Source organism: Neopsephotus bourkii, unplaced genomic scaffold (assembly GCF_033783945.1).
Source record: "Neopsephotus bourkii isolate Nb327-2 ecotype Australia unplaced genomic scaffold, CSIRO-AGI_Nbou_v1 NB_804, whole genome shotgun sequence".
Taxonomy (NCBI): domain Eukaryota; kingdom Metazoa; phylum Chordata; class Aves; order Psittaciformes; family Psittacidae; genus Neopsephotus; species Neopsephotus bourkii.
Genome location: NW_026901300.1, coordinates 1,750,919 through 1,768,803, shown reverse-complemented (window position 1 = coordinate 1,768,803; position 17,885 = coordinate 1,750,919). Strand labels below are relative to the sequence as shown.

The window sequence follows — 17,885 nt, the reverse complement described above, 5'->3', positions numbered from 1 at the left end:
ACAGGATAAAGGCTTCAACAGTTCAGATGCACCATGCACAGCAATCCTAAGAACTCCCTCGAGAAAGCTCAGAAGTCAGAACTTATCACCACTTCAGTACACAGAGCACAGATGCAGAGAATCACTTCAGGATAATACTAATTCCCCTTACTCCAAAGATTACTTTGAATAGACATATTTGCAAGTTGCTTGTCCTGAATGCAAGACTGGAGAACAAAGAAGACTGTTCCCCTGTTTAAACAATACAGGTTGATATTTCTGTCAACAAAAACCAAAATCCCATTTCCTGGATTCAACATCTGACATTCCCCCACTCTCCACTGATAAGAAATGAGAATCATGTGGCAAGTTCAGACAACTTGCTTTAGCTCCATTTCCAGAACATGTGATTGTTAACAGTGATTAATTCACTGAAGCTTTGGTTACTGAAAAGCAAGCATTCATTCTCAGAGCTCTAGCTTACACTGAAAGCAGACATTAGAACTAGAGGACAAACACTAGTATTAAGTATGAAGGGTGGCCTGCTGCAATCTCTGGTGCTTCAGAGGGCTGCAGCAATCACAACACTGACCTAATGCCTAGAAGGTCTCCTACTGCTGCTGCAGTTTCATTCACAGGATCAGACACCAGCATTACCCTGTTTAGATATGTAGGAGATTAAAGGAAGAAGTTGGGAGCTGTATTTCAAGCTCACAACACAAACTATTTCCAACAGTCCAAAACAGCTTGCTAAACAAACAAAACTTATGCTTTTCATTTGTAGCAGAACAACACCCATGAGGTCCAGTCACAGCTCAGGCTCCTGCTGTACTTGGCTTTCCATAACAGACAGATCTGCCAAAGGTATCAGTGAAGGCAACTAGTAGCACGAGGCGTTCACTATGGATTTTTACCAGACTTTGGCCACAGTCCCAAGATGCTGCTTCTCCAAAGCCTTCAGAGTACTGTGGTAGTGGCAACCAGGTCCTGCTGTGCTCCAGCTCTCCCAAGATGATGCATTCTCCATTCCAGTGTGGAGAACAGCTCAAGATACTCATGTAGCTGTTTTCAGACTCCACTCCAGTAATGACGCTACTATTCACTAGAGCTTTGAAGATACTCAAATTGACATAGAAGTATCTCTACCCGCTCCTCCTCTTCTTCCAGTCATTTTTCCTCCCCTAAAACTGCTGTTCAGTAGCAAGAACCCTTACTGTTAACCATAATCAGAAAGAAGCATATGCTGCATTCAACCCAGGTCTAGAAAAAGGCTTCACAGAATCATCTTGATTTGTGACTAGGCTGTCATGCTTCATTCAACTATTTAGCAGAAAGACATCGTGCTGTCAAATCAGAACACTCACTACATTTCTTCCTTTGGCACACCATACCTTACTAGATTGCTTTGGATGTCATGTAGTGTCAGTTTCATTCACCAGCCAGCAGGCTGGCTTTCAAGATACCAAATAACTGTTTGTTTGGTTTTAAGTTCAAAGCAAGAAATAGGACAAAATTCACCCTTGACAGCTTTCTAACTGCAATGACTACTAAAGTAACACAGGACTAGACTTTGGAATATGTATGCCACACTGGGAACAACTGCAAGTTACAAGGCTTCATGTACTATTTACTTACCTCTTTGGATGGCTTTATGTAATAGACTCCAGCCACTCTTGTCTGCCCTATCTACATCAGCCTTGTAGTTGACCAGTGTAGTTGCAATACTCTCCAATCTCTGGGCAAGGGCCAGATCCAAAGCAAGATCTCCATTGTGATCCAATTCATTGAGCTTCCCAGGAAGCTACAACACAAATTCAGTCAACTGAAATTAGACGTATGTTCACCAGCCCAACAAAATACTCTAAAAGGCCGTTCCAACTACCATGATGTCAGACCTTCGTCTCTAATGCAAAATGCTGTGTTGCCTTTAGGTAAGTGCATCTTACACAGGAAAACCATCACAGTAGCATCACCACGTAAGATGGTGCTCAATGAGAAAACCAAGTTCTGCTTGCAAGCCTTAACTCACACAAAACAAGGCTACTATGGTCTTAAAAGATGCCACCTAAATATCTTACTCAACATAATACTAGGAAGAATTATTCAATCATTAATTTAAGAGACTTCAAATCCCAGCTGGATTAGCACCTAAGGGTGCTAAGTACTGCTACAGTCCCAGCCTCCAATTAGGATTTAAGGCAGCAAAGGACTAATTGAATAATACTTAAATAATTCTTCCTTTTCCCTTGCTAGGGGGCAACTTACCTGCTAGTATTCACCTGATCAGAACAAAGAGATGATACCTCAAACATTCAACAGCAGAAAAGCATTTGTACAAAGAAATGATGCTTACTGAACTGCCATGAAGCAGCGGTTGACTATTATACCACTCAGTTTTCAATGTGCATCACAACATCAGCTACTGGACTTTTTTAGATATAATCTGTTGCATGCAAGATGCTTTAAAACACGTGTTACAACTCACTTCTGAATTAAGTCTTTATGGAGCCTTCACTACTAGCCCCCATAACACACACAGAAGTAACTATGGCAGTGATAATCATGCAAATAGGAATTAGCCACAAAAATCTAACAAGGTTCAGACTGTTAAAACTAGTTATATGGAACACCAAATTCCAGAAGACAGGTCAAGTCAGTCTCACTGTACCTGTGAATCCATTTCAATAAGATACAAAAAGACTACATCTTCTCTCTCAACTTTAATAGCCTTATGCAAAGGATATTCTGTCTTGGACTTGAACATTTTATACAATAATTGAGCACTCATGCTGCTGAAGTCTTCTTTACGTAAGTCATCCTAGAAGCAATAAAAAGAGGGTAAGTAATACTCCTGATTTCTTTAGAAACAAAGTACTGCACAATAACTATGACATTTACAAAACAAGTTCAGTTAAAAGCTCCATTTTGATAACATCACAAGCAGCAGGAACAATCCAAGATAGCCCTTTTAAGACTAGGAAGAAACACTCAGAAGTTTTACATCTTACATTTTAGTTTCAAGATCCGTTAGTGACTTTTTTCTTCCCTTTCTTTTTTTTTAATATAGATGACAAACAACAGCCAGTATCAAAAGCATGTATTATAAATAAGACAGATGGGAAAAGTCACTCCTGCCTCAGAAGCAGCCCCTTAGCTCACAACAGAAGGAAAGGCAGGTAGGTTTGACAGATTTTACCAACTCTGTTGCTCCTTGCAAACCTGTAAGGGTCAGCATAACTTTCAGTGACTAAGGTGATCTTTTACCAGGAATCAAGTAATCCCCATCCTAACTGGAATGCTTGAATACCAGCATACCAAAAAACACTCCTGTAACAGTACAGCAAGTTATGAAAAATTCTACTGGTTAAGTTCCTATACTCTGTAAGCACTTTTCCTCTTGTTTCCTTCTGACAGTACTTACCCAATGACTGGCAATTATCTCAGCACAATAGTTGAGCAGAGTGCCAGCATTCAGCTCCTCAGCAGTCTGATAGAAGCGAATGCAGTTCCTGACATTAACAAGTGACATAACTCCTTTTTCACATCTGTCAAAATCGGAAAGCCAGAACTCAGTTATCAGGAAACAGCTTACTGTCATCACTCTCCCATGCTGTAACAGGGTACTATGGACTTTTATCCTAAATGCTACTAGAAAATGGCTTGACCTTAGTTTAGTAGAAGGCTAAGCAGCATGAACATACTGTGATCAGCAGCCTTGTAAGATAGCTTCCATAAGAGCAGAATCCTATCAGAGTCACTGCTGCTCCTTGCCAGTTGGCTTTGTCTTGTCAGAAAGCATGGCCAGGGGTGCTGGTTGATAGGCTGGGGGCGAATAGAAGACAGCAGCATGCCCAAGTGGCCAAGGCAGCCAACAGCATCCTGGCTTGGATCAGCAACAGTGTGGCCAGCTGGACTAGGACAGTAATTGTCCCCTATACTCAGCAGCTCAAATACTGTATTCAGTTTTGGGCTCCTCACTCCAAGACAGATATGGAGGTGCTGGAGCAGGTCCAAAGAACACCAACAAAGCTGGTGAAGGGTTTGGAGCGCAAGTCTTGTGAAAAGCAGCTGAAGGAATTAGGATTGTTTACCCTAGAGAAACGGAGGTTCTGAGAAGACCTTCTCACTCTCCACAGCTATGTGGAAGGAGGTTGTAACAAGATGTGGTCCCTCTCTTCTTTCAAGTAGCAAGTGACAGAACAAAAGGAAATGATGGACTATGCAGAGCTAGGTTAATAGCTGGACTTGACAATCTTAAACATCTTTTCCAGCCTAAGTGATTTAATACCTACAAAGGCAATTACTAATAGCATACTGTACATGGACCTCTCACTAGACTACCATGACCAGACAACAGCTGAGGAATGTTTCAGTAGTACAACATGAAGATAGGCTCGTACAAAACCTAAAGGCAGTTTTAGCATTGGCCTTACAGATGTCAACTTTGTTCAGAAGAACTGACGGCAATTTACTTTGCTTCATGTTGAATCACACATCATAGGTTATGAGTGCCATGTACTGTTACAGGCCCAGACACCCCTTGGCCAAAGCATTATTATAGAAAAGGGTACTTTATCTTCGACTAAACTCAAGGCTTTGAAATTGTACAGAACTTGAGGTTTCAGTTTGTACATTCAGGCTTCTTACTAACTATAAGTGGTTATTCAGAACACTGTATGTTCAAGATAACAAGATAGGCCCTACTAGAATGCTGCAATCATTCTCTCTGCAAAATGGCAAAGAACTGTACTGTTGAGTTAACCTTCTTTATGAAGAACAGTTGCCACCAAGATTCACAGAACTGCTTTCACGTTTATTTTTCACCTGTAGTATTTTACTATTGCAAGCCACTTGCCATTGACTCTCCTTAACATTCTCTTCAACAATGCCTTTCCTGCAACTCTCCAGAGCTTGTTACTAATATACTGATCTCTGCTTCCTCTTAATGCCAAATGAGGGTTATTAGTTTGACTGGGAGAGGAACTAGAAAATAAACACACAAGCCATGAGAAAAACTGCTACAGTTTAACTGTAGCGCAAGGCTGCATTTCCCACGGCAAGATCAATGTCATGCTGTATTATTGAAACCTCAAGACTTTGAAAAAGCAGGATTTTATCCAACTGCCAGAACCTATCATCTTCTTGCCAGTCAAACAAGGTTGAAGAGTTCAAGAAGATTCACTGTATTTACCAAGACTCACCTTTCCCTAAGCAGCTGGAGCTGAAATTTATTTGCTAGTTTCATGAGCTCTGTCAAGAAGATATCATCTTCTCTTAGCTCCAGCTCATCTGTGTAGATCCACCGCAGCATCGCCATGGTTACCTCTGGGTCAGCATCTGCTACAAGGAGCAATAGGGATTAATAAAACACCCAAGCAACAAACCCCTATTCAAGTAGTTGCTATTCCTCTGACTGCTACAGTCACAGCTACCATGAAAAAGAGACACTCTTGATGAAACAGTACTACTTTAGTTCAATCAAAATGTCAAAACTGGTCAGAAGTTGAAACTAAGAACAATGCTGGCACCAAGCAGGAAAAACATTTTCCTACTGGAACCCTGTGCAGAATGCAGGGAGCCCTGCAACATCTCCTAGCTGCTATGCAAATATTGCAGAATTAGGGACCAGTGGTGCCCTTTTAAAGTCTTTGTCCCCTCACGTATGGCTAAATCCACATCTGTATTTGGCAAGCACAAATGCACTTTTCAATTTAAGAATCCTCCCTCTTTTATTATGAACTTGTGTTATGAACTATTGCATTCCAATAAAGGTACTTACACCTTGGTAATGACTACAAAGTACTCAGAAATACTAGGAACCATTTCTAGGAAAGATGCAGAAGTGTCAATGTCAGAAGCTGGTTAGATTTTAGTGTTTGCAACACTCATCACAAGCTTTTTTACACAGCAAGAAAAACCTACACCATAGGACACAAAGACATGCAAGCCCAGTGGCCAGGAACCTTACCAGAAGTATAGTGACAAGCCTATTTACAGGGGTGCAGGTGAGAATTACTCCACAACATCAGATCAGACTCATTACAGCAAAACACATCATACATTTAGAAAAGTATCATGAGTCCCTTAAACCGGTTTTGTTTGTTTTAAAGTCAAAACCATACATGTTTAAAGACATAGGAATACCCATTCTAACACATCTCCTTTCCAGATTTCAGTAAGGCAAATTTATCTTTTGTCAAACTTGATCAGCAAACTCACTAGATGCAATACTAGCTCTGCCTTGCCAGACGTAACTTCATTTTCTCCCTGCCAACAAGAGGGCCTGTGTTCACCTCTTCCTGCACTTCTTAAAGGGGAAAATTCTGCAGAGTACATGAACTCTAAACCCATTCAATTTTAAATGCTGCCTGTATTCTGAGTTAGGATTCAGATAATAATAGCTTGCAAGTTGTTAAGAGAACCTCTTAAGAAAACCATGACAATCTTTAGGGAACAGCACGTTGCTTGCTACAACTACTTCATAAACTAATCCTTGTGCCATTTATCAAATTCTACTAAAAAAATATATATCCATTTTACACAATGAAAGTATCATTTATTAGCACTTATGAAGCACTTTAAGCATCATTCTATAACAGTAAGTGTTTGCATTGTTAAGCATGCGAGACTGCAGTTACATCTGAGATTCACAGATCAGCTTAAACATGGAGCTAGCTAGAAGTGCTATGGACTGCTGTTTGCAACAAAATCAGAATTAACATAAGAGCTTTCTGGTAATCATCTTCTGTTGGCACAGCACTCCTTGGCATCTGTTCTCCTGTGGCTGCACAAAGATCCATAAATCCTTCTGCAAGAAAGCCTATGCTGTTTCATAAAACTACCTTGCTGTGACCTGCTTCTTTCCAGTTTGTCTGCACTTAGGATTCATAAGATTAAGTGCAAAAAATGAAAACAATACTTAATATTCAACATGCCAGTCAGCAAACCTGCTTAGCTTCACATCTGGTTTTATTGCTCACAAATTAATTGTATGAGACTCTTCTATCTTGTTACGTACAGAAAAGCCTGTCATGAAGTTAAATCTGCAGAAACACTGCCCAGTTTAAGTACATACAAGAAACAGCTACAGCAGAACAAAACACTGTCTTGTTGAAGACTGTCTTGTAGAAAACTTCTCTTTCTCACCCATTTTGCAAAGGTATCAAAGTGCCAAAGTAAATACCTCTTTAACCACACATCAGTATTTGTACTCCTTTGCCATTATGTTAACCAGAAGCACGGCATTTCCATGACACTTTAGAGAAATTACGCACACTATCTCAAAAAGCCCTGTCCTTAGAAAGGAAGAAGTCAAGCTCTTCATATAGACCGGGTTTCCATTATGTTTAGTTGACTCTAGAATAAAGACAAACAGGCTGCCATTCTCTACCCCAGTTCATTAAAGAGAGAGAAAGTAGGCTACTGATTTAACTAGCACCAGCACCAAAATAATAAGATTACTACCATATTGCAGAGACAGAGCAACATCGTTCATGGATTAAGCACAATTTTTTTGGGGCAGCAGTCTGAAAGGTACATAAGTCCTAAAGACAACTGAAGCATCTAAGCAATGACTGACCTGACAGATCCAGCTCCTCTGTTGAGGCAAGGTTGGCAAGACTCCACATGTCACTGCGTGCCGCCAAGACAAATTTGTGAGCGCTGATGTGCTTGTCCCCGACCTTTATCTTCAGATCACTGATAAGAGAAAAAAGCATATACAATACAGACTTGCCTTTTGCTTGGATATGTACAGATTCAGCATCCCCACAGTACCTATGTCCCAGTATCCACATTTAGGTCCAAGTTGTTTAAGACACTAAAACACATTGACTTGGTTAAGCAGAATATGTCGTCAAATGACAATTCTTATCTTTCTAGTGTAAATCATTAGTATTTAAAGCATTTGTGGGGTTTTGTGCCTTTTAAACATTTCAGAATAAACTGCAAGGGAATTACTGCAGAAGATAGGAAAAATCCAACAATGTTGAGGTTAAATATGTTGCAGTGTCCATTTTAATACCATCAGCTGAACACCAATGGATTCAGGCAGGACCAGCAAGAGAATAAACAATGTTTGACAGTAGTCTCAGCACACGGCAGACTTCCAAGAATCCCCAGTTCCCAGAAGCCCAGTTGTGAGGAGTGCTGATTTCATCCTGACCCCTTTAACATCAGGTTACCCTCTGCAGTTAGAAAGTACCTGCCCTGTTTAAAGTCCCACAGTTCTGACTGTGTAGGTGCACTTTCCCAGATCACTTGCTAAATGCAAGCACTGCTATGAAGGACAGCACAACAGAGAAATGTTTCTTAACAAAATTCATACTGGAACTTGCTCCCTTTCTCAGTTTATGACTTCTAGGTCCTTTTACACCACTATTCTGTACCTTTAAAACACAAAAGCTGAACAAAAATAAATAGAACCAACTCTTCTGACATATGCTGCCTGAGAATGCTTTTACCAGGCACAGAACCTTTTCTCAGGCAGGCTCATGAGCTGTTAGGGGAAAGAAACTTTCATCAGAACTATATATTTTCCCCTTACACAACCAAACTCCTTTACTGTAGTCACATTTTTTTCAGTAATAGCAAAGAAACTGATGTCACTGTAGTCTCTGAACTAGCTCAGTTGAGGGATCTAGAGTACTGAAGCTGATCCTTAATGTGCCTATGGAAAAGAAACCATTAAATCTGATTTTATGTTGCAATTCAAAAATGCAGTATCATTTATACCACTAAGTCACATGTATCACTAAGACCTGTTACATCATACAACCAGATAAGCCAATTTGATCAGGCTTCTTTACAAACAATAGCAGTGCAGAACTGTTATCAAGGACATGTCCTTTTAAGAAAAGAGGGTTTTACAGCTGGTAAGAGATACACTGTGTAATTAATCCATCAACTAGGTATAGATCAGATTAAAGTAACCTCTGTTCAAAGAAAGCTTTCCTCTTGATGGTGAAGATGGTCCATTTTCTTTAAACTCATCTCAAATGTGAGGCTCAGATGAAATTCTACTTGGTGCTCTTGATCTGAGAATTGGATTCATTCTGCTACCTGATCTTGGCAAGCTCTTCCAACAGCAACTGAGGACACTATTCATACCAGGCAGTAGAGAAAGAATTTTCCTTGTTTAAGACTAGCACCTACTGCAGTCTGTAACATCAAAGGCTTCTGTAATGGCCTTTTCCCCCGGAGAGATTTTCTTACCTGTACTGCTCCTGCTGGTAGAGTTCAGCTACAATGGCAAGAAGTCGACTGATGAAGGTGTCACTGGCATTGTCTTGATTAGCCTCAGCAGCCAGGAGATTGCATTTCCTTTCTGTATCAACTAGCTTCTTCTGCAGCTTTACATACTCCTGGCGGAGAAGCATCAGGTGCTTTTCCAGCTTGGCTACCTCCTCTGCAGAAGCACAGAGTGTTACTACAAGCTGAAACATGCACACCCTTCTTTTACATCTTGAGGGTAACTTAACCCTACAAGGACATTACACATCTAGTTTAATCATTAAACACTCCAGTAAGAGTCTCTCTTCTTCCACACATTGATCATCCCACCCCCAATATTAAACCAATATTTTATAACACTGCTAGCCATAAGCACATCAAAAATCACGAGAACACAGCCACTTACAAAGAAATTCCCTGCATCCTGCCCAGTCAGGAATGACATAAACCCTCAAAAAACATGGGAGACCACGACTGTTGGAATTATTGTGTGGCAGAGGACTAACTCTGATTCTTATAAATTTCTTCAGTTAGTTAAGATGCTGTTCGACTTTACAGTTGAGGCATCAACCACAAGTGATCATTAGAACAGTTGCTGATGTACCACATCTACCTCAGAGTACTTAACTGACCTGTTCAGAACTCCTCACAGTCAGCTAAGAGAAAGTCCTTAAGAAATAGCCAAAGAAAACAGATTATCCCCAGAATCTGGATGTTAAAAGTCAGTCAAAAAAAAACAGGCAAGACTACTTACTGCAGCACACACACATTCCTCTCGACAGAGGCAGTGCACATCACTATGCAGAGATTAGAAACCTCTAATCACCGCTGGAAGGAAACGAGTGTTTAAAATCAGTCCAACTTATGAATACTTATGTATGGACAGCTGCACAGACTATCTGTAGCTATCAGTCACTGTGCTTCATTACTTCCCTCATCATTAAGATGATTTTTCAAATAAGGTACAAATCCAAAACCAGTCCTACAATGAGGTGGCAGGGAGGAAAAAACTGGAAGTTAACCAATGATTTTAAGTGTGAAAGCTCCTCCAAGGATACTCCCCACCAGCCAGGAATTTGCTGTTCAACAGTTTTTCCTCAAATATTTAGTAAATGTCAGCACTACAAACAATGAGAACTGAGATCTATTAACCAGTGTTTTCTCCTTGTAGAGAAGTTCAACAGCACAGCTGACCTTGGCCTTGTTGCAACACAGGTCCCCAGTGCAGAGCATCCTTCTGCAGCTCAGCTGAAGACAGAATGCCTCATTTAGTCTTTCCTCTGTAGACTGCCACAGCAAATGCTCCCTTATTAGTCTTTTAACTTAACAACTACTATAATGAATAAACAGAAGGTAATTTACCCTATTTTACTCTTCAGTTAATACTATTTAAGCAGGCATGGCAGTGTCCTTCCTTCAACAGCCTTTATTTAGTTTCATTCTTTAAAAGTTAGTATCTATTATCTCCTTTGGGATACTTCCCTTATTCTATTGATAAACTATAATTTCAGAGTTGTGCTACCAATATCACTCCACCCCTCAAAAAGAGTTTAAAGTTCTGCTCTGGTCTTTTTACCTAAAAGCACAGTTTTCATGTTCCTCAAAACAGAAGGACATGCCTCTTCAGTAACAGCTCCCCCCCAGCTGATTCATAAGGTGTCAGGGGTGGCACAACACAAGCCCTACTGTTACAGAAAGGAGAGCAAGACTTTGACAGAAGCCAAGAGTGAACACTGAAAGACACTGAGAACCGTGCCCAAAAGTAGTGTGTGAACACCAGCACTGTTCACACAGTGAGGTTTTTAGGTGCTGTACAAATTCAAATGCTAGCAATAAGAAGTCGCCTGCTGAGCCTCATGGCATTTATCATACTAAAGAAACACTGCATCTGCCAGCCAAACAATGAGTATGAAGGTGGGAATAAAGGATCAGCACCAAAAGGTAACATCTCAAATACTGTCGATTTACCAAGTCAACTCGCTGGCTCCAAATTACTCTGCAGTCAACAGGATGCAATGCAGAACTATTCTAAACCCCCAAGCTTAAGCTTGATGCATAACCAACAATCAAGTTGTCTTGGATATCCCTGGAAGCAGCAGTGACAATCACTACCAGCAGTGAAAGTACCTCAAATTGCTGAAGCTTTGAGAGATCTTGTTTTCAGACTGACAGCATCCACCTCCTGCAACCTCAGTGAGAGGGACTGCTACGTATTTGCTTACTCTAACCATAGAAGAGCTGGTAAGAGTTTCTCCCATTCTACCTGACAACGTGCAAAGCAGCTGTTTAGCAGCTACTACTGCACGCTTGCAGACAGTATCTGATCTTACAGCACATTTGAAGTGCACATTCAAGACAGTCCTCAATGTCTACTTAATCAACATTCACTGCAAAAGCAAAACCTCAGGTTCTCCCTGTATACTGTTCATTTAAAGAGTGGCTTAAAGTGAGAACTGCTTTAAAAGTGGACCCTGATCAATCTCAGGTAGAAGCACCACCTCTAAACAAATAGCACCACAACTCCAGGTTTACTATTTAGAGCCCTCAATTTTGGAAGAGGGGAGAAGCAGCATCGCTTCTAAAAAACCCATGCAGAATGACCACTGCATCTTCAAGCTGGCAACAGTTTTCATGGAGTGCCTGTTATTACCAGTCCACGTTATGTATAACCATTCACCTGACTGTCTCTCAAGTATACAACACAACTCCTGCATGCACAGACATCTAACAAAGATCCTTCATCAAGACCCTGAAAGGACAGTCTCACTAGGAGACACCAGTCAGTCTTTGGCTAAACACCAATCCACATGTATCAGTGAAGAGGATGCCTAGGTTCAGAAGAGAGGCACACACAAAGCAACTCCTTTTCTGAGCCCACAGTGCAGGTACAGAGCACATGGCTGGACAAGAAAAGCAGTGTTTGTTAACAGCTTTCCAGCAGATAGTCTAGCATCTGGCAGAAGTTTATATTCCATATCAAAAACTTCAAAGAGGACTTCGGAAAAGGCTACTTTTCTTGTAAGAGAAGTATTTTAAAGCAACTAGATACCTAATCCAAAGAGATAAGCAGGGAGGCAACAGGCAATGGGGTGACAGATAACATGTACCAACAACTAGAGGGAGGGTTTAGTGGAACCCATTACACTGCCCATCAGCAGCAGTCACTGAAGCAATATGGAGATATTTTGTACATTTATGAAGTGCACTTGAGTGAAATCTATTTTTCTGAAACATTTCCTTTCCCCCGAAACCAGGTCCCTCCTCCACTGCTCCACACTGACCTCATCTCCCGCAGCCTGTACAAGTCACGGCTTTCTTGTTCCGCCTCATTTTAACACACTTCTGATCTGTACCTGACAACCACCCCAAAGTACTGCAACAAAGTACCCTGCTGCTTTAGACTCAAGCATTAACCCAGTGCTCCCTGCATGTAATCTAGTATCCTGCTAACTGCTGGTACAACACTCCTCCAGAAGTTACAAAGGCAAGCTCAACTCTTGCCTTTATAAACTGTTCAATCAACTCGTAGCTATAGTGTAATTGCAGCAGATCTAATTCAGCACTTCTGTACACAGAGACAACACTTCCATAAGAAAAATCCCCTCAGTTTCTGAGCAATGACTACAAGTTTGACCAGCTCCCTCCTCTAATAAGCTTTCACTTTTCAGCTGACTCTCCAATATCATCTGTTCTTACCTAGGTAGTAAGTGGTGCTGCAGACAGGTACTTTGTTTGAAAGGACAAAACGAGCCCCTCCTCCCAGACATAAGGAACTGAGTGGAGATAGCTACAACTACAGTTTATTACTACTGTTCATGCAGGATCACTCACTGGTCTAGCACTTTTCTTTAGCCAAAAGACCACAGAACTCCTTGAATTAGGGAAGAACCTTTAAGTACAGATGTCTGAAACAGGACTTGCATCACATGCAAGCTCATCCTGCAGAGCAGGACCCTGACCAGACCGTTCAGGATCTCAGTAACAGTTTCATCACCTGAAGACAACTTTGACATCTAACACCCATCAGAACTGTGCTACCAAGGCTTAAAACCAAGCCAAAGAGGCTGCTCAGCTAAATACAAAACAGCGGTATTTCAGCACATGAAATGTTAAGAATTGCTCTAAGGATGTATTAAACCAACTGGACTGCAGCATCCTCTCAGCTGACACGTGCCTGTAGTTTCGAATCTGCTCCATCCTAGTTAATTTTCCACAAGTGGTTTTAAAACTCTACCACTGTCTGAGAACTGAGAGCCAAAGTCTGTGCTTTGAGACAGGAAGATAGAGACTTCATCTCCCTTGTAACTTGCGGCATTTCTGCTCATTTTGCCGACTCAGTTTCCTCCAGGGAGGAAAAGAGGAAGCTTCTGTCTTGCAGAAAGGAGTAGGACTGTACAAATCCCGTTACCTCACTGAAATTAGTTTAGAAACGGTGTCACTGATAGCCTCCAAGCAAAACGCAAGCAGCCTTGGGGCTCTGCAGGTCTCACTGGAGCCCAAATTTGACAAAAGGACGCCCGCCAGCAGGTGACCGGAGCTGCAGCACGGTCCCTCCGCCCTGTTCCGAGGAAAGCCGCTGCCCCTCGGCTCTCACCCCGCCGAGCCCCACTCAACCCAGCAGCATCACCCCGCCCCACTGCCCAAGTGCTGGGAGCGGCCAGTGGGATGTCCCGGCGGGGTCCCCAGAGCCACCGCTACCCCAAGGGGCAAAGGCACAGTACCAGGCCCGCCCTGCCCCGGGTGAGCCAGCCCGCAGGACCACCCCCCACCATTTCCCGTTCCCCCAGGGGGCTGCCTGCCCCACCCGCCGCGGGCAGGGCCAAACCCGTCGCACCGAGAGGCGAAGCAGAAGCCGCACGCAAGAGGGGCTGTCCCCGTTTCCCTGCGGGCGGCGAAGCCACCCCCGCCGGCAGAGCTCTCCGTGTACCCGCCCGGCCCCTCGATGGGGCTCCCCCCCTCACCTTCCGCCATGTTGGGTCCGGGGCCGCAGCTCTCGCGAGAGCCGCCGCCCGTCCTGCCAGAAAGAGCCAGGAGCTCTCGCGAGACTAACCACAGCCGCGACGCACCCCACTCCCGGCGAAGGGCCGCGTTCGCCGCTTTATAGCGCGGCTGCTCCCGCCACGCGCCGGGTACGGCCCCGCCCCGCGCATGACGTAAGCGGCCCGCGACTGCTCGTAAGCCCCGGGGCTTCTGTTCCCGCCCTCGGGCAAGGCGGGCAGCGCGGGCGGGCAGCGCGGGGGCCCGGCCTGTGCCGCAGGGCGGCTGTTGAACAGCGAGATGTCAGCAGAGCGCGACGGTCGGAGCTGGAGAAGAGCGTCCAGCACCGGGACAGGCACCGCTTTGCTGCGCTTCAACCTGCCTCGAAAGCGGCCGACGCGCACCAGCTTTAGCGCATCCCAAACGCAACGTGTGCCTTCTGCTGTTCGCCCTGTTCCAGGCAAGTTAATGGGAAGCACCAACGTGAGGTTTCGATCCCATGGTGTCTCTTCAGTGCACAGCTATTAACTGGTATTGCCGTTACTTCATTTCCTGCGTGTGTTGCTTTTGTTCCGGAGTCAACTGGACCTGTGCCCAGTGGGTAAAACGTGGTTGAGCGTGGAGACAGGCAGTGGCCAAGTAACAGGAAGGAGATCGTGTTCTCAAACCATGTGTACTGCATAGCTGACCCTCGACTGTGGTCATTGCTCCTCATTTTTGGTGCCAGCATGCGACTGAAATGCCAAAATATTCTACACTGATCCAAGAGCATCATTTGTTTGCCTGAAAGAACAAATCTCAAACACATTTGCACATACCATGCACAGCATTGCTTTACAGAGAGAATTCTCTTCCGACCTCACCATTATGTCATCTTTGAGAAGTTGTTTGCCTCATCTTTGTTTTCTGTGTTGGATAAAACAGTGAAAGCACAGCTAGGCCTGGGGCAGCTAGACTGCAGTGTTGTAGAGGCATCATGAAGCACAGCCCATCCCATTTGACACAGCTTGGTGACAAATGTGTATGACTAGACTACATAGCTAAGGCACCACTGCGTTATGGGTGCTATCGATCACCTTGAGGAACTGAGGCAAGTTATTACTGCTGATCACATTTGGGCTTAGCTGAGTTTGTGAGTGACAACAGAGATCAGATAGCAAACTACTACTGTGTTTTACATGTGTGAAATCAGCAATCTCATCTGTTGAGGGTTTGCCTAGGCAGGAAGCTGCCTTATTGCCACCTCAGTTTAAAACCCAAGCACCTTCTGATTTGGTTTGCAATCCCTTGTACATGCTTCCAAAAATACACAGACATTACAAGGACTTTGGTGCTCCTATTTGCATTGTGATGGCACCAGATGAGACAGACGCAATAAAAAAATCCACCCCCCATCAGCCTCCCCAAAAACCAAAATACACATATAATCACTTCAGAATTAAACGTTCTCCATTTATTGAGCATCTAGTTTCAATCAGCATTTTCTAGGCATCACAGCAGGAAAGAACTTTAGCATGACAGCTGAGCAGCCCTTCTTATTTTTACAGAGATCTTCCCTGATGTGTAAGGGGCAGCATGGAGACATATAAAAAAGGAATTAGGATGTCCACAGTTGTTTGATGTTTATTAAAATTCCATGCTTTGCTTTTCCTTCTCCCCGAGAGTTGTCTGGAAAGCAGGCCACAATGTTGTAGGGGGAAAAACAGCACAAAAACTCAACCATAGTTACAAACCTCCAGGGAACTACAAAGAGTATTGATGACCCAGTACACTGACAGCCTAAGTAAAGCAGAGTTGATACAAGACCCTGGTACAAGTGAAACCGAGTAAAAATGCTGGTTAACTTAACGTTCAACAAGTATTCTAGTCTTACATGTACGTACAACATCTCTTCAGTGGTGTTCCTAACTTGAGGCTAAGTAGAAACTTCTGGTTGCATCAGTGACCATCACAGCCAGATGCCTTTCATGTGTGGGGCAAGAGCAAACAAAAAGCCAACTGCACTCACAGAGAGGTCAAACAGGCCCTTTCCCTGCTACAGGCTTTCTATAACTTGGGTGTTTAGCACCAAACTCCCAGCTGCCTCCTTCCTTAAAACGTTCGGTGCAGCCATACCTGCAGCTTGTACATCTTAACAGTATCCCACAGAAACATTCCTTCCTTTGGGGTATGTGGGTCATGGGAATCAGAAACCATCTGGGCAAGAAATGAGAAAAATAAAGCTTTAAACTGTTTGGTGAAGTTTACAGATGAGCCTGTTGTGACACTCAGGAAGACAAAACAGAGAACACTGTTGAACTTGCTGAGAGCAGCAAGTTCCAGTTACCTTGAACTGCTGCCAAGTCTCTAGCTACACTGTGGAAAGGGAAAAGGGCGGGCAGCCCTGGTGGGAAGAAGTCCACTGCTAGGTTTGAGAAGAGTTAGCTTCTTCCCAGTGTTTTGTTTAGGGAAAGAATGGCACCGTGCCAGGGGGATTCTACACAGTCCCAACTCTTAGATAAGCGAAGAAGGGGGAGCCAGCTGGTGGGAAACAAACATCCTTACAAGCAGTTTCAGACAAGCACTCCAGCAGGGAATAACACCAGCTATTCTGTCTGGGCACTAACAGCGCTGAAGTACTGCACACAGCTGCCTGCCTACACGAGCAGGCTATCCAACTAAAAGCTAATTTAACTAAGGATTTCTCAAGATAATTAGTTACCCTATACATAAATGTGAACATTAAACACATCTATGTTTATCTACACTACCTATAGGAAGAATACCCTTACTTGTAAGTCGTCTCATACTTACAAAATGGCTTTTTTTTTATCCCCTATGGCTGTCTTGCCTCTAGTGACCATCATCTCCTTGCACCCCAGCCCACCCCTCAAGAAACCTGTAATACAGTACTGTGTAGAGCCTTTTAGTATTTCATGTTGCACAGCAACCTGAAATAAAGTCCAACCAGCTCACAAATTAGTGCTGAAGGCTTCTTACAAGATGACTATAACACTGTAACTCTTGTTTTTATTAGTGGATTATTCAGTGCTGTTAAAAGCTGCAGTAAACCCGTGACAGAGCAGAGAACAGTCAAGTAGTTGCAAGTTCCTCTACAGAGTTTCTTTGGTAGAAAGGTATTTCAGGTAGGCTTGAAGAGCTCTTATTACCAGGTACTCTAGGATGAGTATTTGCTCACTGAAGGGTAAAATATAGTTACAATAGGAAGAAAGGTGTGACTTTTGTTTGCTTTTTAATTACTCCAAGATAAAATACAGAATGTCACATTCAAAAGTGTTTGCTGACATTATGTTGTTGAAGATGGTCAGGTAAGTTGTGCTCCCACTGCAGTTACCTTTCCTATTCAGACACGCAAGACAGCCAGTTTGACACATTGTTATTGGAAAAAATTATATTTTGGAAGAACTCACTACAGAAGGTGACAGAATTCCAAAAAATCAAATTACATGAAAATATACATCGCAATTTTCTTTGTACATTAGGTGAGGAAAACTCTGAAGTAGAAGGCAAAGAATATGAAGCGCCACAGAAGAGAGAAAAGGGAAAAGGAGGGAAGCTATTTTTGATACCAAACCCAGAAGTAGTTAGTTATTTGAAAAGCCTACAGATGTGCATGCTTGAACCTTGAGAAAAAACAAGCCCCCCACACAGACAGGCAATGAAAAAGGCAAAAAAAGAATTCACCCATTAAAAGCAAC

At 43.0% G+C, this 17,885-nt stretch overlaps 1 protein-coding gene across 2 annotated transcripts in view; it reads right to left on the bottom strand.

The window, feature by feature from the left end:
* ANKFY1 (ankyrin repeat and FYVE domain containing 1) overlaps positions 1 to 14,249 on the bottom strand; it is a 32,621-nt gene extending 18,372 nt beyond the window's left edge. Inside the window, exons 1-7 of one of the 2 annotated variants that reach the window (XM_061355474.1) lie at positions 14,172 to 14,249; positions 9,193 to 9,385; positions 7,559 to 7,677; positions 5,181 to 5,319; positions 3,401 to 3,524; positions 2,648 to 2,797; positions 1,615 to 1,780 (exon numbers count right to left, since the gene is read on the bottom strand). In XM_061355474.1, the coding sequence (XP_061211458.1) occupies positions 1,615 to 1,780; positions 2,648 to 2,797; positions 3,401 to 3,524; positions 5,181 to 5,319; positions 7,559 to 7,677; positions 9,193 to 9,385; positions 14,172 to 14,181 (901 nt within the window). In that variant the 5' untranslated portion in view covers positions 14,182 to 14,249. The remainder of the gene's footprint in view (positions 1 to 1,614; positions 1,781 to 2,647; positions 2,798 to 3,400; positions 3,525 to 5,180; positions 5,320 to 7,558; positions 7,678 to 9,192; positions 9,386 to 14,171) is intronic. The other variant, XM_061355475.1, reaches the window with a different exon arrangement.
* Between the last annotated feature and the right edge of the window lie 3,636 nt (positions 14,250 to 17,885).